The sequence below is a fragment of the Gouania willdenowi genome, chromosome 3 (genome assembly GCF_900634775.1).
Source record: "Gouania willdenowi chromosome 3, fGouWil2.1, whole genome shotgun sequence".
In the NCBI taxonomy this organism is placed as follows: domain Eukaryota; kingdom Metazoa; phylum Chordata; class Actinopteri; order Blenniiformes; family Gobiesocidae; genus Gouania; species Gouania willdenowi.
In genome coordinates, this window is record NC_041046.1 from 32,336,428 (window position 1) to 32,359,237 (window position 22,810).

The 22,810-nt window shown below is 37.9% G+C and overlaps 1 protein-coding gene across 1 annotated transcript in view; it reads right to left on the reverse strand.

The window, feature by feature from the left end:
• Positions 1–513: 513 nt before the first annotated feature.
• Positions 514–22,810, reverse strand: part of gpc5a (glypican 5a) — a 200,628-nt gene continuing 178,331 nt past the window's right edge. Inside the window, exon 9 of the mRNA XM_028476307.1 lies at positions 514–902. Coding sequence (XP_028332108.1) covers positions 730–902 — 173 coding nt within the window. The 3' untranslated portion in view covers positions 514–729. The remainder of the gene's footprint in view (positions 903–22,810) is intronic.

Consider the following 22,810-nt stretch of genomic DNA (forward strand, 5'->3'; position numbering starts at 1 on the left):
AGGAGCTATGTTGGCATTTTTTTTTTTTTTTGGATTTTTTTGGCTCTAGTGGCCTTTATATGACAGTTGCTTGACAGGAAGGGGGTGAGAGAGCAGGGAATGACACGCAGGAGAGGGTCCCAGGCCGGGAATCGAACCTGGACCCGCTGCAGGTGAGGAACTACAGCCTCCGTACATGGGGCGGGCGCTCAACCCACTGAGCTACACACCGCCCCGATGTTGGCATTTTTTTGAGTTAGGTGGCAAGATCCAGTGCGGTTAGGGTAATAAACGAAACTTGATGACGCCTTCATGACACCTTATTCATGCTAATGACAGGTGTTAATTATGTGTAAAAATTCAAGTAAAGTGTTATCGTATTTTAATTCCATAGTTCAGGAGAAAAACAGTCATAAATTTGGGTTATCAAGTTCTTCAGCCGTCTCAAGAAAAAAAAAAAAAAAAAAAACACCTACAATGTGTGGTATAATATGAAGGTGAGAGATGAAATACACCTACATATCTACAGATAGAATACATCTGTCTAGGTGTGCTTTAGTTGTCTGTTTTTTTTTTTTACATGATCTTTTTAAAAAGGTTCCACATTTGTAGTGATTGAAATGTTTACAGGTGCCATGTGCTATTTCACATCAGTCACAGCAATCAACAGTGTTCACTTGGAAGTCTTTGCGGTTGTTTTTCCTTCCACTTGCACTTGCAATTTTGGATAAATAAGCTTGAAATCAAGGTTCATGCTGCAAAAAAACACAGCTGTTCCAGAGTCAGGAGGACTTGTAAACAAGGCAATATCAGGACCCAGATGGTTCTTGTCAGTCTGAAGCTCCTGGATGTGCCCTTTATTTCTGAATCCTTGGCAGGTGGTTGATGATATTGATGATGGTCACCGGTCTCATCTGAACCCACTGAGGAGAAAGACATAAACACAGCTATTAGACTGATATGTTGAATACAGCAATGTGCAGAGTACTGCATTCTTTGCAGTGTACATAGAAAAACAACACTGGTATTACTGATGATACTGATAATAATTTGCTAATGTCTTCTTGGTATGATTATATCTTTCTCGTGCATTGTCTAGAGCTGTTTGCTGATGCATAGGTCATCTGATACTGGACAAAAGGCATGGTACAACCTACGTCTGTCAGCCAGTAATCACAAGGTCAAAACAGAAAGGCAATCATCTTTACACATTCACAAATATGGTGTTAATTATTAACCAGTCAGGCTCCGATTTGTTCTGCACATGAAAGCCTGCAGAGATTTCCCTACATATTAAGGGTGAGACTCCAGTACTGATGGATGGATGGATGGATGGATGGATGGATGGATGGATGAGTCAATCTAAAAAAAACCTGTAAATTAATAGTACAGAATATATTTCTCAATAGGATGGTATAGTGACACAATGTTGGGCCCCACGTATTCTCGGTATTTTACTTTAATTTGTTTGGCTCACATCAACGCAGTATTATTTCATTGATTAAGTACTTTGAAAACTGGTGCTGAATAACATCTGTTAACTAGGAAGCTGCACAATAATAACTAAATCAGACAAGGCTAATTGTTAATCATGTAAACAATGTGTTTATTTTACAATTTTAGCCTCTCAAAATGTAATTTTTTATAACCTGTTTTTGATTCGAGGTGCTTATATTATTTTTATTTAATTTTTTTTTTTTTTTTTTGCCTCAGTATTTATGATTTTGTTGCTCCTTGTGTTTATTAAAACACAAAATTATTAAAAGAAAAAAAAGAATGTTGCACCACAGCCAAAGTTAAATGACCCATTAGAAAGATAGTTACTATTCAACTTCCCTATTATTATCATCCCTTTGAGGTGCAGCAGAGAGTATCAGCAGCTATCAGCGTGTTTATGTTATAAACACACAGGCAGCGCTATGATAGACAGTCAAGTGGATTAAATGGAAATGATTTCTAAGCTTTTCACTTGGTGCTTCTGAAGTTGACATTCAGGAGAAAGAAAAATATCAGGTATTGAACAAACCTGAGGAAGGAAAAGAAGAAAACTTAGAAGCAGTAGGCTGTGATCATACCTTTCATAACTTCCCTCAATAACTCCACAGTTTCACTAGCATTGCACGACCAAGGGGAAATCGATCTGGAGTCGGTCTTAAAGAAATGTATGACACGCACTGCTGTTGCACTTGACTGGCCGATCATAATTAAGCTAATGTACACCAGGGGCGGGGCTATGGGTGGGCCTGGATGGGCACAAGCCCACCCAGAATGACAGATTGCCCACCCAGTGAGATTCATGAAAAAAAATAATCTGTTTTGTGAAAATATATTCTGTGAATTAAGAGCTTTGTTCTAGATGTGTTAGACACATTTCTACGTAAAATCTGGAGAGTAAAGGAGTGGAATGGTAAGTGGAACCTTTAGCACTTAGTCTGTAGTGGATGCACTTCCTGGTTCCTGCTGTGTTTCTTCCTCTGAGAGTCTGCCTTTACAGGTCTGCAGTTATCACGAGAGTTCTTCAGCTTGTGCTGAATGTTTATTTTAGAGAAAATCTCTGTATTAAGTGAATGTATCTTGTGTATATTGCTCCAGTTCATTCCTAAGACTTCCTGATGTGACTTTAGTAGAGTTGAGAGCCCAATATGCATTTTTTGTTCATTTTATGTACAGGATATAATGTTAAAAGCTATAATGAGAGAATGTTGATTTATTAATTAATAATTAATGTGTAAATTAAGCTAATGAATGAATGTATATACATGTTTTAAATAAATTTGAGCTGGATTTGTAGACAAAATATAAATTGCAAATGTGTTTGAAAAGAAGTTCAATTGTAAATGTGTTTTAAATTAAATAAGAGACGCAACGTGGAGAAGGATATGAGCGTTTGTGTGTTTCTTCCTCTGAGACTCCACCTTTATTTTACAGGTTTAATCTTTTTGTTATTGTGGTCACCATGCCTGGGAACGGTAACAAAAAAAAACTTCATCTTTAAAGTGATTGACCGATGTCCGGTGCAAAAATCGTTAACATACATCTCACATCAGCTTTAAAAATAATCAGGCCCATCCTGATTTTTCCACATTAGCTACGTTCTGGCTCCGCCACTGATTTACACTAATGATCTAAAAAATTCAAACAATCTTTTAATTTCACAGATTTACATGATTCGTTATATCCTGGATCAAAGAAACATCTACATCTTTTATTTTCTACCACTTTGAGGGGAGAAATCCCCCAGAAGCACATGGGTAACACACAGGAATGAATAATAATGAATTCCAATTAATTGATCAAATATAAAAGCACAGAGAGAACGTACACAGTCAAATACAAAACAGAATCTTTGTTTGTGTGTAAGCTAAATAAAAAAAAATAAAAAAATGACAGAGCATAGAAATTTAGGAAATAGCTCCCTCAGCAAGCGTTTATTTTTTCCCTTTTGCATTATAGATTTAAAACTGCCTGAACACAACACCCATGCAACGACTCCTTTAAGATTGTACCTCAACAAATTCAGACAACTGCAGCCAAAATCCATCTCTCTGTTTACATCTCTTTTTAGAGACCTGAGGTGTTTAAGGCAGGAGGCATTTCTGTGTCCCTCGCTGTGTGTGAAAGAGCATCATCTTTACCCTGTTGATGTGACTTTAAGACAGCTCTGACTCCATCCTTGGTTCCTTCCCACTGGGGGCAAGTGATGCTAAACCTTAATAGAGGACCAGCTGCTTCAGGACTTTCAACTTTCTCATTCAGGTCTAAGGGTCATCACTCTGTGGCAGGCAGGATTAGTCCAAGTCACACCCTTTTAGAGTCCATCAGTGCTGGGCTTTCAAAGTTTATCTGACTATCAGAGAAAATAAGACCAGCTGCAGAAGCCATTCGTACTCAGTGAGTTGCATTCCACTTGTTATAGAGCAGCTAAAATAGACAAGAATTCATTTCCCTCTGCAAAAATCTTTTGTATTTACTTGTTTGTGATCTAATAGCATGTAATAGACCATCAAAACAGTAAAAAAAAAATGCAAAAGTGCTGTTTTGATATCAAGGCAATTTGTAAAATGTATTAAAAAAAAAAAAAAAAAAAAAAAACCTTCATTAAATAGACAATTACTAATTACATTTTTACCTCATAGAACTCCATGATTGTTGTCAGTTGTTGGCTGCTTATTGAGTCACTGCTCAGAAGTCCCCAGGATACCAATGATAGTTTCTATACACAGGAGCATTAAACTTCAACAACTCAATCAATTTATTTTACTGAAGCACAGAGCTTTCGTTCCAGTGCAGAAATAAGTGCTAGACAGAGAGACACCGCGTGGTACTGATGAATAATAGTTTAGTTTCACAGGAAACAATGACAAATGATCAAACATTTAGACAGAAAACAAAGGCTGACCCCCGACTAAACTATACAAGTACATTTAAAAGAGGTAATTACAGGTGTAGAGAAAGTACGGGCTTATAAAATGATGCGCTCTATTCTTGCATGAATTGACCTACAATAACCTGCATCATGCATAATTATAGCATATCACAGAAATTAATATTGTGTAAAATAAATGAATTACAGTCCCCATTAAATACTAAATATAATTATGTATTGTTCCTTTAAGATAAAAAGTGATGAATCTGAACATGCTGCCTAGACCCTCCAACAAGTGCAGGAGCAACAAAAAACCCATTTATCACGAGCATACGGGTGTCAGGTGACAGCCTGCTTTGTATTTGAAGGAGAGCAAACATAGCATTCTAACATCCTGTTCATGACTTCTTCCAACACTTTTTAAGCACTCACAACATAGCACTGAATCTAGAAAGGAGATCACACCGGAAAAGAAGAGGTTAGATGATGGCAGTTTCCCAATTCTAATAATACCAATGAAAGTCATTAAAATGGATCATTGAGCCTAATAAAGCAGTTAGTTAGAGAGTACATCCTGTAAAAAACATTCCAAGTGTAGAATAAATATAAAAATGGATTTTAAGTTGTATAATATTCCTGGTCACAGTAAAGCTGGTGAACAGTAAAAGTAGCAGAACTGATTCCTTCTTCGCGGTCCTTTCACTTTTGATCCAAGAGGGTTTTTTCAGTTCTGAGCTGACAAGTTGAGTTTGGGATTTACAGTGGAAGAGCATTTTGTGATAGACATCTTTCTATTCTGGGATTTTGAGCTCAGAAAGAAACCTGAAGACCCCCCAAAACTTTCTCAAAGCTTTGCTACAGGAGAACGATTGGCTATAAACTCCAAACGCGGTTGGATGAGCAGCTAAAATGCATTGGAAGTTAGCCCATTTCACATGAAAACATAGTGTAGGCAGTTATCTGTGGGTCAACAACACATCACTACCTTTATTGGAGCATTTAGGTGTCTGTAAAGTATTGAGTGTAATTGAGAAATAACCCAAAGTGATCAAAGAGTATTAGGAAATGTTACGTCCACCTGAAGACAAAAGAAACAAACTGTTGTAGCAACGACATCATGGCTGTGTTTATGTTGTTGATGCCAAAAAATAAAGTGGAATTGAAAATACACATCGTCCTGAATATATTAGGTTAGGTCAGGGTCATGGAGCGTGCTGATACTGGTTGCACATTCTGACAAAATGCATCAAATATATCTATCTCCTCAAATAATCAGAGTGCAAAAAAACAAAATAAAATGTCAAAAGATGTACAAATCACATACCCAAACATATTTATTTAATTTTAAGCATCACAAACCAAAACAACTGCTGATATTCGGAGTACACAGGTGCAGATCACACTTTTTTCAGCTCACAAGCTACTTTTACCACTTGGTGATTCCCTTACTACTGCAATGGCAACCGGTGTTTGGGTTTCTGAGAGATTGTGGCTTAAATCAGAGGCTCTAAACCTTTAAAGGTGCAGTCCGCAACTCTCAGATCCTTCTCTCCCCCTCCTTCCCTGCTGTTTTCTTGCCCTACCTCCAAACTTTCCAAAGTCCCTCCCTCAGAGGAGCGAACAAGCTAACGTTAGTCCAATAGCAACATCACAGTAATATAACATGCTCTGTTAAAAGCAAATTACTGCAGTGCTTCTCTCTCTCAATGTGCACACACCTCAGCAGCAGAGGGCAGCAGCAATGACACAGTGTCACTTACACGCACATGAACAACACATGAACTACATAGTTCTAGTGTAACAATTACAAATCAAACATAATGTAAATCAAGCAGCAGTAATTACCTTTCAAGCAGAGAAGTTGCTAATTCCATGTTCTACTCCTTTAGACCAAACACTGTGTAAAAAAGACGGAGCTCCAGTCCTGGAAAGGGGCGGGGCCTGTGAGCAACAGTTGTCAGACAGTCCATCAAACACAATCTTGACTCTGATTGGTTCTTTTTGCTCGGTCGCGGTGCATTCTGGCAATCTGCCAAAGGCTGCAGGAACAGCAGGGGGGACTCAATGAGTCTGTTTTTTTTTTCTCACACAAACTACTAGTTTCATGTAAGGTTGTCCTTACATAGTGACAGCTTTAGTAAATATGACAAAAAGTCACTCTTAAAAGAGCTGCAGACTGCACCTTTAAGCCCACATTTTCAAATACATGTTAGTAGCTGGTCAATTCCTTCTCACCTTTTGCTTTACATTATCCATAACAATAAAAAGTCCACTTGCAGCTTATTAAGTTCAGCCTCATCAAATCCAATAAATGAGGCAATGAGATGTGATATTTTGAAAATAAACTACATAAAATACATAGAGTGAAAATGTAGCCTTAGCATTTCAGCATGGCAGAACCTGAGATTCTCTCTGAGATTGTGATAGTCAACAGTCTCACAATTCCAATCCACAGCAGCACCAAACACAGCTTCTACCTACTCACCAATGCTTGTCTGCATTAACCCGAATCATAGGAGAAACAGTGGTTAATCTACATTTTAGGACCTCAGAGTGAGGTATCAGGTATAAGGAAAACCTCTGTCATTTATCAGACCAAACGGACTCCTCTGTCAGATGTAAAGACCTCACTTGTCCAACCAAACAACATCAAACGACACGCCCTCAGTCTCCAAGATAAAAGTCCTCAGACTCAACAGGCTCAGTCAGTAATACACAATATGGCGTTATATTTTGAAGGGACTGAAAGTACACATGAAGAAGTAAGTTGAAAAGCTGTTCTTTCCTTTTATTTTTTTTTAAAGAGGGGGTATCATGTTTTTTTTCAGGCACATAGTACCATTCTAAAATTACTCAAATAACTATGCCACTCAACATTGTTTGGAAAATGCAGCAAATAAAGAAAAAAATTAAAAGAAATTTCCTTTTGTATAGCAACACCGTTTCAGACGCTTCGATTTTCGATTGTTTAAGAAACTCCAAACTTCTCTGACACGCCCATGAACACTCCCCCTTGAGTATGTCATCCCAACATTCATGGATGCTGTTTACTTCTGTTTTTCTGTGCGCTGTTTTTGGCTACTTTCTACATTTTTACATCACTACAATACATTAGAATGATTATCAAAGTGAGGAATGCTAACGTACGAATGGAGGAGAACTGATCGGCCCTCTCTATCCCCTGCCACCGGCTCCACAGACCGGCAGACACACACATTTCCCTGGTCATCACGACGCTGGAGCGATGAAGAGATAGAGTGACCAGAAAGTGCCACTATGTTCAAGCAACTCATCAAGGGCGAATGAAGTGACTGCAGTCGCTACAGTCGCCTTCGGTGTGAACGCACACTACAACGTTGAGTTACAGTATTGCTTACCCGTGCTGCTGATGGCTCTGAAGAAGTAGTCCAGAGTAGGGATCACATTGCTTTTTAGTGTCAGTGTACATTTTAAGACACTATCAAATAAGGTCTTGTTTTAAAGCAGTCATCTGATAAGTGCCTGGAACAAAACATAGCAGATCTTTTTGGGACGAGGGCCACTTCCAAAGATAAACTCCAACCACTGTTGATGAATTGTTTCATCCAAAAAAGAGCTGTTCGTCACAAAAAAAACATTTTTTGAAAACTAAAGGCAAGCAATTACTACGATGAGCAAAGTAGACCGATCGACACGCAGTTATCTCTCAGGTGATTTTGACGGAGGTGTGTCCTGGAAGCGGGGGGAGGGGTGCAATTTTTTATTTTTTTATTTATTTTTTTCACATGAATTGAGTACAGACAACATAAGCCATGGGTTTCTTACAAAAGTAAAGTAAAGTAAGTAAATTAAAAGCTAAATCTGCAGAGGCGGGTGCTGTGGGCTGAACTAAGGAAGAGAATATAGGAGGAGGCGGAGCCTCGTCCCCTTGAGCAAAACAGCAGGAAAATGGCTGCTGGCAGGAGATTTAAAGATTACTCAAAAATACGTGAATCACTCTAAGCAACACTGGAGGTATGTTTTTCAGGAAGGATTGACACACTAACATGATATAAAGCTTGAAAAAGTGATTTTTACCTGATACCCCACCTTTAAAAGTTAAGATATATCAATATATTGTTTGATTAATAAATGCATAGATAAATTAAACGTAGATATATTGTAACCTTTAAAAATAAATAGGAAATAACAGCTTTCAAGGCAAGGCAAGGCGAAGCAAATTTATTTGTATAGCACATTTCATACTCAAGGCAACTCAATGTGCTTTACATGATAAAACATTCAATTTTTTAAAATCAATAAGAACATTTAAAATCATCAGTAAAATCAATTAAAATCATCATGACATCAACAACATGACTAAAAATCTCTCTCTCAATCATATGCAGTAGAGAAAAAAAATGCCTTTAACTTTGATTTAAAAATGTTCACATGTGATGCTGACTTCAGCTCTGCTGGCAGTTTGTTCCACTTCTTTGCAGCATAACAACTAAAAGCAGCATCACCATGTTTACTGTGAGCTCTGGGCTCCACTATCTGACCTGTGTCCATAGATCTGAGAGACCTGCTGGGTTCATACCTGACTAACATGTCACTGATGTATTCTGGACCAAACCCATTCACAGATTTATACACCAGCAGCAGAACTTTAAAGTCTATTCTGAGGCTGACTGGGAGCAAGTGTAGAGACTTTAAAACTGGAGTAATGTGTTCTGACCTCTTTGTTCTGGTTAAGACCAGAGCTAGCATTCTGAACCAGCTGTAGTTGTTTGATGCTCTTTTGCGGGATTCCTGTCAGAAGACCATTACAATAGTCCAGTCTGCTGGAGATAAAAGCATGGACCAGTTTCTCCTGATCTTTCTGTCATTAAATCTTTCACTCTGGAGATGTTCTTTAGGTGGTAGAAGGCTGTTTTTGTGATAGATTTGATCTGACTGCTGAATGTAAGATCTGAGTCAATCAGAACACCAAGGTTTTTGACTTGGTCTTTAGCTTTTAAAAATCGAGACTCAAGATAATTGCTGACAGCAGTCCTCTTTTCCTTGTTACCAAAGACAATCACCTCCATCTTGTCATGGTTTAGTTGAAGGAAGTTTTCACTCATCCAGCAGTTTACTTTTTCTAAACAGTCACACAACACCTCAATGGGACCATAGTCATCTGGGTTCAGTGATAGATAGTTGTGTGTCATCTGCGTAGCTCTGATAATCAACCTTACAGTTCTGTAAAATTTGTCCTAAAGGAAGCATATAAAGGCTAAACAGAAGAGGTCCAAGAACAGATCCCTGAGGAACCCCACAGGACATTGGTAATCTGTCAGATTCAAAGTTTCCAATGCTTACAAAATAACTTCTCTCCTCCAAGTATGACTTAAACCATTGCATTACTTGTCCATTTAGTCCAACCCATGTTTGCAATATATGCAACAAAATTGTATGATCTACAGTGTCAAATGCAGCACTTAGATCCAACAGAATGAGAACAGATACTTTTCCTGAATCAGTGTTCAACCTTATGTCATTGATCACTTTGATAAGAGCAGTTTCAGTGCTGTGATGAGAACGAAAACCTGACTGAAATTTATCAAATATTTTGTTGAATGTTAAGAATTGACTCAGTTGGTTGAAGACCACCTTCTCAATGATCTTGGCCATGAATGGAAGGTTGCTGGTTGGTCTATAGTTAGCCAGTATAGAGGCATCCAGTGTTCTCTTTTTTAACAGAGGTTTCACAGCAGCTACTTTCAGGGATTTTCCAGCTGACACTAATTCAGGGGCTATCTGATCTGGGGGGGTTGTGAGCTTTTCAATTACAGAAAACAACGTGCGAGAGTTGTTGACATTTTTGGAAATAATTTCAGAAAAGTATTGCTGCCTTGCTTTGAACAAGCCATCATTGAATTTTCGCAGACTTATTTTGTACAGTTCTCGATGAATTTGGAGTTTTGTTGATCTCCATTTACGCTCAGCTCTTCTACAGTCAGATTTCAAATTCTGCATTATCTTAGTCCTCCTCCAAGGTGTTTTCTGTGTGTTTGGTTTTCTCTTAGTTTTGATTGGAGCCACCACATCTATGACATTACAGACTTTTCTATGATACTCATCCAGAAGATCATCAACTGTCTCAGCACTCAATGTTGGTGTCATTGCTATGGCTTCCATAAGCTGTGCACTTGTGTTGTCATTTATGTACCTTTTCTTTAAACACACAGAAGTAGGGGGAACAGATGTTACAGTCTCTAGGTCAAAAAAGACACAGAAATGATCAGATAGAGCTGAGTCTCTTACATCAACAGCAGAGATATCAACACATTTAGAGATAACCAGATCCAAAGTGTGACCTTGAGTGTGTGTTGGACCAGTCACATGTTGTGTAAGACCAAAAGTATCCATTAAAGCATAGAGTTCTTTGGCAGTATTGTCCATGTTATTGTCTACATGAATACATGCAACTCACTCTTGTATCCGAAGCAGCACATATTGATGACGTCATGTGTATTTCCGGTTTCTACAAAATACAACGTAATGTCGTCTTTTTTACGTCCAGAGGCCATTGAGTCTGACTACTTATATTTTGAAGCCTGAGGCCGACTCATTTGACGGAGGTTTTGCTGAGACATGAGTCCGTTTGGTCTGATAAATGAGGTTTTCCTGATACCTGATACCTCACTCTGAGACCTGAGGATGTCCTAAAATAGTACACAGTACACCACAGATGTAAAGACAGGAAAACTCACCAAAATACTCAGGAATGAAATTATCTGGAGTGATAGAACAAGGCTAGCAGAATTGCGACTTAATAGTATTTTTAAGCCTCATTTTATTTGGGTTAGGCCGTGTTAGTTGTGTTTGGTTGTTATTGAGCAGGGCTTCATATTAAGGTTGTAGGAGGAGGTGTTGGATAAATAATTACAGTTAGACAAACTAGATGTTTGAGGAAGTGAGCTTCATAATGGGAATAAAGTTTTTAGAGAAATAGCATAGAGACAGCTATTATTATCTACCACGTCACAGCTGTCTTCAGGCTATAAGTGGCTTCTTTTCCATGAATAATAACAATGGTCCAGTCCAAGCATCACAATATCTCACTAAAAGAACAACTACAAGCTGCTCAGTACATCAACCTAACAGTGGATACCATTTTCTTGTGCTAATAAAGTGTTTTAATCTGTAGCTAATTTAGTGTCCTCCAACAAATTGCCCTAAAAAGAGCGTTAATGCACAAGATAAAGTAGGAATTGTTGATGTTTTAGTGAATCCCCAGCAGGAGGGTGAGGGAGCTGGTGTAGGTGCTCAGGCTGAAGAGAGACATAGGTCAGAAGGCAGGCTTTCGACTGAAGGGAAATCAATACAAGCTGATTCCTGAGGACTTTGACCAACAATGATCAATACCACACTAACTGCATTGGAGGGCAAAAAAAAAAAGAAGAAAGAACCCCAACAACTGCAGTAATGGAAAAAAGCTTTTGTGTGATTTTCACAGTTTTATGTCTACTTCTCCAGCGGCTCTGTTTGAATAACAGTTTCATTGAGAGCAGTCTGATTTCCCGTCTCAATCACAACTTCTTTTTCAAGTTGTGCCAAAAAGAAAACTGGGAGCTCATTATCCGTCACTCGCACTTTTTCAAACATGGAGCAGGAAAGCAGTCAATCAAATTAAATGAATCGTTTCGTTTTACACGCAGACACAGCAGAGTGGGTGTTACAGTTGGTGTGAGGAGAAGCCACTGATTTCTGCAGTTTTAATTTTTTTGTTGAAATTTCTGTGCTACTAATTAGAATATTAGGGAAAATATTTACGATAACGAGTCTACAGTTTAATGTAACAATACATTCTGCTGTGCTGATGAGTTTAGTTGCAGATAGAGTGAGTAGAAAACATAGAAACCAGCACTAATTACAACAGTGGATATGAGCAGACAAAGCTGTTCATTAGATTTACTTCACAGCACATAGACTATCGCTGCTTGTTACCTTTGGGTTTTATTGCAGTAATAGTTGTGCATTCGCTAAAGTTAGAGGTGAAAGTAACAGAAGTACTCACGTTACTGTAATTGAGTTGATTTTATGGGTACTTGTACTTTTTTGAGTACATTTCCAAATCAGCAATTTTACTTGTACATAAGTACGTTTTAAAAGATGTCAAGTAATTTGTTACATTTCTACACTCAACCATCACTGGGTAAAATATTTTTTTGTTTTTGTTTTAAAATGATCAATGGACATTGTGGAAACATTGTGAAAAAAAAAATGACCGGACCAGACATTCAAATGCATCACAATATAGTCGACCAACCAAATTAAACGTACCAGTAATGCATGGCACCTAATGCCTTTCTGGAAAATAAATGAAGTTGCTCAAGATTTTATCTTTTCCTTTTCAAATTTATAAATGAGATGTTTACTATATGCAAGGAAACCATGGCAAGAATTATTACCAAATATAAACATGAGGGGTTAAAGTTACTAGTAACTTTTACTTTGAGTACTATATAATTAAGCTACTTTTTACTTAAACTTCAGTATTTAATGTATGACTTCCTTGTACTTGTACTTGAGTACAATTTCAATCAAGTAACAGTATTTCTACTTGAGTAGAATATATCAGTACTCTTTACACCTCAGGCTAATGTGGTAGTGTTGTGTGCCTTTGGGTAATTTCTTTGCAATCATGCAGACATTTACAATTATATTACAAATTATCTCACAGGTTACTTAAAGCAGAACTAAGTAACTTGCGCTTAGCGCTCCCCCTAAAGGTCCCTTTTGGTTATGTCACTGTCGTAAACACTCTGCAGAGCGCTGGGTGTGTGTGCGTTCCTGTTGATGTGACGACAGTGTGTTTGTATTGTGCTGTCGTAAAGCAGTACGTCTTGCCCCCGGGTCGGAAGTAGAGAAAGTTGCAAGTGCGGTTTTCTGGCCAGAGACAGCAGAGAGAGATGAAAGACCCCCCCAATCACCCCATAAACACTTGTATTACCCTCACAGGAACTACGAGAAGGATTTATTAAGGTGAAAAAGTTACTTAGTTCTGCTTTAAAGCTGCTATCCAGAGTTTCTGAGAGAACGTCTCGATGTCCCGCCCTCAGCAGCTCTACTTCCTCCCAGGCCTCTGTCAATCTACTAGATGCTACGCCTCTACGTTTGTGCACGCGCATTGCAAAACAAAACAAAGTCGCATACCTACAAAAACTACATATTTATTGTTAGAGTGTCATAACTTTTGATTAAAACATGTTTATTACCTGTCCATGAAAATTGTCGCCAAATCCTGGTCCATTCTGAATCCTTTTAAAAGCAGCAAGTCCCTCCACCTTTGAAAAGCTGCTTCGAGATAAATTCTGTTGCGGTCACGAAGACATTTATCCACAATTTTTGTACCCGGACTTTTCTTTTCTTTTCTTAGTAGAAGCTTTATACATTTGCAATCATGGAATGGGTAACTGGAGTTTCAGAGCATTTTTCCATGACGCTATGCTGCTCAGTGATACTTGTTTGCTGTTGTGACGGTGTACACGCATTCACTTTGATTGACAGTGGCCTGCTCCAGGAAGTCAAAGGCTATTGGCTGGGCGAAGTTGGCACTTTCTTGCATTTGTATAGGGGCTACGGAAGAAGGCGGGACTTATATACATTAATGTATATGAATGACCACCGGCAATAGACCATAGTAATAGACTTGTTAAGTATTTTTTCGCATTTCAAAAGAATGATACATAAACATAGATTTCTTAGAAACTCTGTGTATAAAAAAACAACCTTCCCCCAAAAGTCTTTCAAAAGAGGTTATTTTTGCTTCCAGATCCAACAAATTAAATAAAAAAAAAAACTAAGCTATGATCCCTGAGCTGGCTGTCAACTCCAGTCTGAGTTAGGATTGTCACACTTCTTTAACCGCATTGATTTCTTTGTTGCGTGACAGTGTGATTAGAAAGCCTGCTGCCAGAAATAAAACGGAGAGCTGAGAGAAGTAACCAAATTTACCTCCAAGTCTACCACAAGCAACTTAAATTGGAGGGATTACAGTAGAATTATGTTTTAAAATAAAAGAGGAAAAGCGTATTATTTGATTTTCTAATCCCTCTGCGTAGAGCTGGATAGAAGACCAAGAATAAATAATGGCGAGTTGTTCAAATGCAATAAGATTTTAGAGCAAACTTAATCCTTAGTAAAACATAATGATTTAAAAATGTTGCTGTTTGAGTTTGAGGTGACTAATACAATTAAGCTGTGAGCGTGGAGTCAATTTTGGAAACTGAATAAAAATGTGTGAAAAAAGTGATTTCAGTGCACTCGCATGACAGGAGTTTTCTGTCTTTCTCATGTTTATAAATAGCCTCTGCAACAACTTCAAAGGTAAAAGAATAATCTTTAACTGTAAAGTCTATTGCACACATCGCGGATCAGGAGAGTCCGGTCCGCTCTGTGTGCAATGTCAATGGATAGATGTAGCGATCCTTGTCATATAAAAAAATGTTTATATTTCAGGACTGATTATGGATAGTCCTGGACTGATCCTGCCTGTTTGCAGTAGTATAGGACTGCTCTGGATGCATTCATGCTTTAGAAAGCTCGCTGGTCAATAGGAGCAAAGCATAAAGTCACATGACTGGTGTAAATCTAAATATAATTTGGAGATCATGAAAAACACTTGTAAATGATATCTGAATAAAGGGACCAGAGATGGTGTAATGCATCTACTGGTGCTACTGGTTTCTTGTGTTCAGCTTCCGTGTGTGCTAATGGATGCCGTTGGTAGCGCTAGGTATTAATACATGGAATATGTTTTCCTCACTGCGCCAACAAAAGCAGCGTAGTTAATTATTGTAAAAGTCTTTAATCGTGACTTTTCTAACTTCTGTTGTTTGGCTCGCACCAGCAACACACTCAATAGTCAACCACTGGATTATTTGAACTCCTTGGATCGCAAAATGAAACTTATTTGTGCTATTTTTTTAACAAGCTGAAACAACCACAGACTGTTAAATTGAGGTTTTGTTTATTCAGACAAGATTTAACATGACAGAAAATGCTGAAAAAGGAATCTCGCTGGAACAATCACAGACTGTATGAAAACATGAGGTGGACCAGAAAACTGCAGCTAGAAATTATGTGGGATACAATCTGTGTGGTCCAGGACCTGGGCAGTGAAAAGAGCTGCAGTGGACTTCCCAAGACTTTTGGTCCTGTCTGGTCCGACCAGTGTCGGAGTCATGGGCGGGCATTCGCGGGCAGTGTCCCCTCAGCTGACCTACTGTGCCCCCCACACATACACACACTCTTCCCACTATAGGGGGAGCTTTTTATTAATCAAAGATATCTGATTGGCTATCGCAACTGACTGTGTCCATTCACTGACAGCGGACTCCATAGATATAATATACTGTGGTGTGACTGTTTTACATTTGTGCTATTGAACGTACCCTAGAGTTGTTGTTAGGATCATATGTCTATGTGTATATGTCTATGGCCTGCTCTGTTGATTCACATGACGTCACTCACATTGCTGCATCACGACAAAGCGAGAGCGCTAAATTCAGATGGAGGGCAGGAAGTGAAGCTTGAGATTCTGTCGTCTGAAAAAATGAAAATGCACATATTTTGTGGTTTATGGCAGCTCCAATCGTTCTAACCGAGAAAAGGAAAAGAGATTTTATAGATTTTTTAAAGCCACCTCATTTAATACCGCCTGGCGCCGACTCTGGGTCCGCTCTGTGTGCAACGCGTTTAAATGTAGTTGTAAGACTTTCTCAATTTCATCTTCATGATGTATGCATAGCATTAGATTAAAAAAAAATGCAAAAATGAAAAAATAAACAGTTTAGATGGTGCTGAGGGTCATTGTTTTTCTAGTAATGTGTGGTAATGAGGTTGAGGGTCAATTTGCGTTGAATCAGGCGGTACCGTGGTCTAGAATATATTATATACATCAGTGAGATGTTAATCAGGTATAAACCCAGCAGGTCTCACAGGGGCGGGAGCATGCGTGGTGCTCACGCCTCCCATGCAGTAAATATTCTTCCAGATGTGTGAGCACACTGAGGAGTCGAATTGAAAATAAAACAGATTTCTCAAAACATACTAACAACAGTTTTTACTGCAAAGGTGCATCTTATTCTTACCGTTTTTTTGTAAAATATCATTTAGGCCAGTGTTGCAATTGCATTTCATTTAAATGTATTTCTTAGTGACTGTGAATCTTATTTTTTTTGTTTTTTTTTTGCCTCTTATTAATATTATTATTGATATTATCCTTTTGAAATCCAACCAAACTCTAAACATAATACCTCTCATTAACCTGCAATCTTTCTGCAGTGATAATATCAGGTTATTACAGCTTTCATTATGCACACTCATTATCACTGGAATGAAATGGTACGAGCCATTCTAAAATGTTGCATTAGTTCAAATGGAAAAACATCAAAGCAAAAACAACTGTATCATGAGTTCAGTTGCATTAGGAGAGAGAATGAGAGATCACTGGGTTGTGGGCCTGCTCAGATCAATAAAGCCTCAGGCTTTCACTCTCACCTTTACTGTAATCATGCTTTGTGTCACTAATTATTGATGTCAGAAAAATATTTGCTAATGTTTAAAACTACATAACGGCTGACATCAGTTAGGTCAGGTGTTATCCGGTCTATAATTACATCTATAATTCAGTCACTGAACAAACGTTATTCAAAACGTGATGATAACATGTTTGCTCACATAATTTCAGTCGGGCAGAGAAAACAGGATGTTTCTACGTGGTGGTCAGTGGTGACATAAATATATTAAAAAAGAAAAAAAGTAACAGTGTTGAATGCAGTGGGTTGCTATACTTTTGATGTATAGAAAATTGAGTACACTAGGTGTTATAATGCTGTGGTTTCTCTATCTATCTATTACCTAATTCCAATTAGTTAAATAGTCAAAACCAAATATATATAGCGTGATCACAATTATTAACTTAAGTGAATTATGGGAAACATTATTGTAAAACAGCTGAAATGGTTAAGTTTCCCACATTACGGGAATTTGTGTCAGCATTTGGAATCCAAACCAGCATTAATATTAGCACTGTTCATTTGTTGTTTATTGTTTTGTTTGTTTAGTGTTTTTACTGTAAATGACTTTGTTTTTGGTGTCATTTTGTGTATTTTTCTCTCATTTTTTATGTTTTTGTTGACATTTCGTTCTTGTTGCTTGTGTATAACAGTTAGTAAATTTTGATCTCAATTTGCATATTATGTTGTAGATTTTTCTGCTATGTTTGTTTGGTCTTCTTGTCATATTGTGATTTTTTATTTTTTATTTTCTGTTTTTCTTTTTTAGGAGTCATTTTGTTTACTTAGGGGGTGGCACAGAAAGAAGTTGCCTGTGTCTGATATTCAGTATATTTCAACAAAGTACTTTTAGAGCCAAATTCTAGAGAAACTGCTTTGGAACTATTCCTTTAAAATGAAGCACTTTAACCAGTAACCTCTTCATTATGGGTTATCCATGCAAGCCAAAGTCTTTCTTCGAAATCGGATTTTCTCACTTGGTTTCAGCTACGTGTGGGTTTATTTACACATCATGAATGTAACAGTGACCTCGACCAGTGGTTCCCAAACTTTTTGTGCCCAAGGCACACCAAAGGACAAGTACAAATCTCAAGGCACACCTATTGTACAAATAGCCTTTATAACACGTGTTATCACTCATATCATGTACAATATCGAAAGTGCTCCAGGTATAGAGTTTGCCTTTGTATTATGAAATGAGTGCATGCAATGTAGTAAATTAAAATATAATTATTTTTGTGTAGTTGTATTTTGCAATAATAATGTATGTGTCAAGTGTCTTTATAACTTCATGGCTTCCCACACTTAGGATTTCACTCGTTCTTACTTTTATTCTTTCCAGTGACAAGAAAGGTGAAAAACTTTTGAACACAAAACACAATGCAAACATCAAACAAAGTACCAAAAAACACAATTTCAGGTCAGTACATTTAATTTGGTGAAAGTATATTTTAAACTTTTTTTTTTTATTAAATCAATGCAGGTAAGTAATCTGTAAAATTAGGCATTAACCAAACAGAAAACTAGGTCTACTTTTATAACCTGAAACTATTATCCTTATGTTTATATCAATTATAGATATTACAATTTTAATTTTAATTAGGGTTAGGGTTATTTCTCAACAGAAATACTTTTATATTACACTATTTCCATACATAAATTAAATATTTTCACTCGGAATTTTATTAAAGAGAAATTTGCTATCTATACTATAATTCAAGGATGGTCTGTGCATGTGTGTGTGGGGGTGTGTGTGTGTGTGTGTGCAGCAAATATCTCCCCGACGCGGTGTCTGTTCGACCTCAAACTTTGTCAACGGCTTCCAAATACCCCGCGTGTGTGCATCTGTTGTTTTGGAGTAATTTGGTCATTTCCAAATGTTTATTTTCATTTTATTTCACTTCTGGACGGCACAGCGAGTGAAACCTATTCAGCTTTTGACCTCAGAGTGTGAGGGGGCGCTAGTGCACCATCTATATCTATTTCACTGCACAGCTCTTTCCAGTGCGTGCCAGCTGAGTTTGGCCCTGATCTCCCTCCTGTGGACCTCTCTTTTGAGGAAAAATACTTTTTTACTGTTCCTTATTTGGTGATTACGTCATTTCAAAGTCGAAGTGCTCTGTTCATCGTCTCCAAAGATAGAAGGAATTGAACCCTCAATCAGACAAAGTCTTTCTGCAAATCCTTCTTTATACTGGCGGAGGTTGCTGAAGCAGTCATCCTTGAAGTGCTTCGCGCACACAAAAATGACCTTACCCACAGATGTGGGTACATTTCCGTGAAAAATAAAACTCAACCAGGTACTTTGAAAAGGTTCTGATGCTGGGAGACGGTGTAATGAAGCGTGTGGGTTACTACATCCAACAACCGAACATTTTGACTTATCATGTCGTAACTTCGGCGTCCTTGATCTTGGACTACAAAATAAAAGGGAGAAATAAAAATCGAGTCGATGTCCTAATTTGGCAGTTCCGCTGCAAATACTGTGACGTTATTGTTCAAAAAACTTAATACAGAATAGAAAAATTGAAACAGATTGAAAAATATGACCTGAAGAGACTAATTTGAACTTTTCTGTACTTCTAAACACTCTAAATATACAACAAAATGCATTTAAGGGCTAAAAAAGTGGATTTCGCATGATATGTCCCCTTTAAAGTTTTTACTGCTTATTTTAAACCTTGTCAAATGTTTTCTGTTGTACTTTCTAATCATCTAAAGCGCAGTGAATTCCCTTGTGTATGAAATGAGCTATACAAATGCATTTGCCTTGCCTCACAACACATGTATTCTAGCAATAAAAGTATAAGGAAGACATCCGAGTGTATTGTTGAGTTGCTGGAGAATGTGGCTCACACTGTTAAAGAGACGTCATCCAAACTCCATATTCCAGCCCATGTTTGTGCAGTTGTTTTTATGAGAAGCATTCTTCCTGAGACAGCCTCAATCATCTAAGGGAGGGTTGTTGTGCATTTTTCTTTCAAGTCCTCTCTATCATACCGTACAGCAGGATATGGATGTATGCTGCTACTGCTGCTGCTGTGCTTCCAATAAAGATGTTCACACATTGTTTCAGCTGCCTGTGTGCCTAGACATTTCCACTGAACAAAAGCCAGATCATCAGAGAGACTCTCAGAATCCAGCAGCCATGCGGGTGGAAACGCCTCATTTTACACCCCCTGAGTGTTTATCGCGAATGAGTGGAGAAAAGAGCGAGTTAATTACCCATGACACGCTGTGAAACCCACATACAGGCAAACATGTTAACATACGCATTCACTGTTTTGCACCGCCCGCACATTCGTGCTCGTATCATGAGTATTTAAGCCATTTGAATTTCAATGATGAGTGTGAACTCATATCTACAAGCATAATCTGGAGCATGACAAGCATGGCTAAGTGGGAATATTAAGACTGTACATTTCTAGTCAATTTGTTCCCCTCCCCCCACAATTGTTTTGTTTACACAGAAATGGGATGAAATGCAGCAGGAAGCTAAATGAAGAGAAACCACCTGAGACCCTTGGTGAGAAGGCTGAGTGCTGCCATTCTCCAACAGAGCGAGACAATAGAGCTCTGAGCTGGAGATGACATCCTCCTTCAATTACCCCCACCAACACATGGCCACGGAAAGTAGATTAACACTTTAAATTCTACATTGTCCTTTTTTTCTTCTTCTTCTTTTTTAAACACCTTTACTTTGCTTGATTATCCTTGTATTATCCGTGGAGTCAATTTGACCCCATTCAATGTTTATCATTCAAAAACATAATACAGTAGTCCCTTGCTATAACACGGTTCACCTTTCGCGGCCTCAGTGTTTTGCGGATTTTTTTTACAGTGCAATTTTAGATGCATTTTTTTTACAACGTATGAATTCGCATTGTGTTCGGCGTTCTGATTGGCTACTGCTGCATTCACCCACCAGTGACACATCCAATTCGGTGAGTTTTACTGCCTGCTGAAGCTCCTTTTTTCCCTCTCATAAACATAAACCACCAGTGAAAAAAGCTGGCTAATGCTATCCTAGCTCAGTGCTACAGAGAAAAACCTTTATCTGCTACTACCACCTCCTCGCTGATTCTCCTCCACACCAAATCCTTCCTGGTACGGTCACGGTTATAAAGGCCATGTCATACAGCTCCAGGTGGTCACACACCTCTTCCACTCCATGGTTGAATGAGTGACGTGACTATATCGTCAACAAAGACTCTGAATGCGTTCGGCATCAATTTCTGATGTATGTTTGAAAAAGGTTTTATGTTTTAAAATCTACGAAAGTTTGAACTTTGAGTGTTTAAACAAGAGAGAAACGTTAATTCATGTCTGAGAAAAGTGTATAAAGTTTATGGGGAGGGGTTTTACAGAATAAAAACATGTATAACAATTGTAAAAAATAAAGCTGACTACTTCGCGGATTTTGCCTATTGCGGGTTATTTTTAGAACGTAACCCCCGCGATAAACGAGGGACTAATGTAGTTTACTTTTTTTCTTTTGCTTCATGTGTGCTGAACACATATTGCATGCATCGATGTTCCTCTGGGGTCAATTTGACCCCCAGCTGTTTCAGCTGTGCATAACTTATCTGTCTGTGTGTGACCCATGCGTGACCCTTACATCCCCACCCCTGCAGGTGCAGAGTTGATACATGACATCGGAGGGGGTGGACGTCAATAATCTAATGAGAACTTTCCCACACCATGGGCATGAATGTGTGCGTGTATGCATACGCTTGTGGTCATTAATGTTGTTCATACATTTGAGAAGATTTGGATGAAAACTACTGAAGATAGATAAATTCATTTTAATTGAAAAGTTTGGCCTGATGGCGGCGCTAGAGAACAGGTCTAGGTTTCATTATCAAGGGCTTATTAAAGGGCCCATGTTATGCTAAATCAACTTTTCTGTGCTTTAAACATCATAAAAGTGCTATTTGGGCTACATACGTTCAATTTTTTTTTTCATAGAGAAGATGGGTGAAACATAGCATGATATGAAACCCTTAATGCATTTGACAAATAAACAAAATGCCTGTCACATAAACTTGGTCAACAATTTTTGAAAATCATTTTCTGGAGGCAAATATCTCTAGGGTCAGATTGACCCCAGTGGTAAAATGTTTTAGTAATATTTGAGGATAATAGGAGGGTTAAAATGTCTTAATTTTGCATTTCACCCTCATGTTTTCTGTATCCATAGAACATCATATCTTTACATCTCAACATTAATATGAATGCAAAGCAGCATTACATTACATTACTTTTCTAGGTAGACTAGTGCTGGCTGTCTCTATAATGTGAACATTAAATAAAACAGACATAAAAAGTTTATTTAAGGTTATACTACACAGCAAATGTATTTGTAATTCTCCTATTCTATCTGCCCTATAGGATTCCTTCTATGACATCGCTCTAGCCTGGCTGGGAAGATGACTCCAGGGATGATGTGTTATTCATTTGAACATTTTGGACCTGACGGAAATATCTATTCAAATATTTGATGAGTATAGTATGAAATTTTGAAGAGGTAATTGAGTGATTTCTCAAGGACACGTCTAATAACTTTAGCCATCCTACGACTTTACTTTTAGTGCTTTTAGAAGTGACATTTGAAGCTCATAATATAAAAGCTCCGACGGTTACGAAAAACATATGGAAACCTATATTTAATATAAAAAAAATATATACTATATTCCCCTTATATTTTCATACTGTATATTCTGTTCAACACTTTTGTTTGCACTTGTATTTCCCATGAGTCGACACTACTGGCAGTCTTAACACGTTTATAAATGACAAGCTGTTTTTAAAAACACACAGGGAATTGTATAATATATAGATTCCAGCACTTATCTTGGGCCAATGCTAAAAATGTATGCTTTTATAGCCTAATTTAAAAAGAAAAAATGTTTAAAACTCTTAGCAAAATAAGAAATGT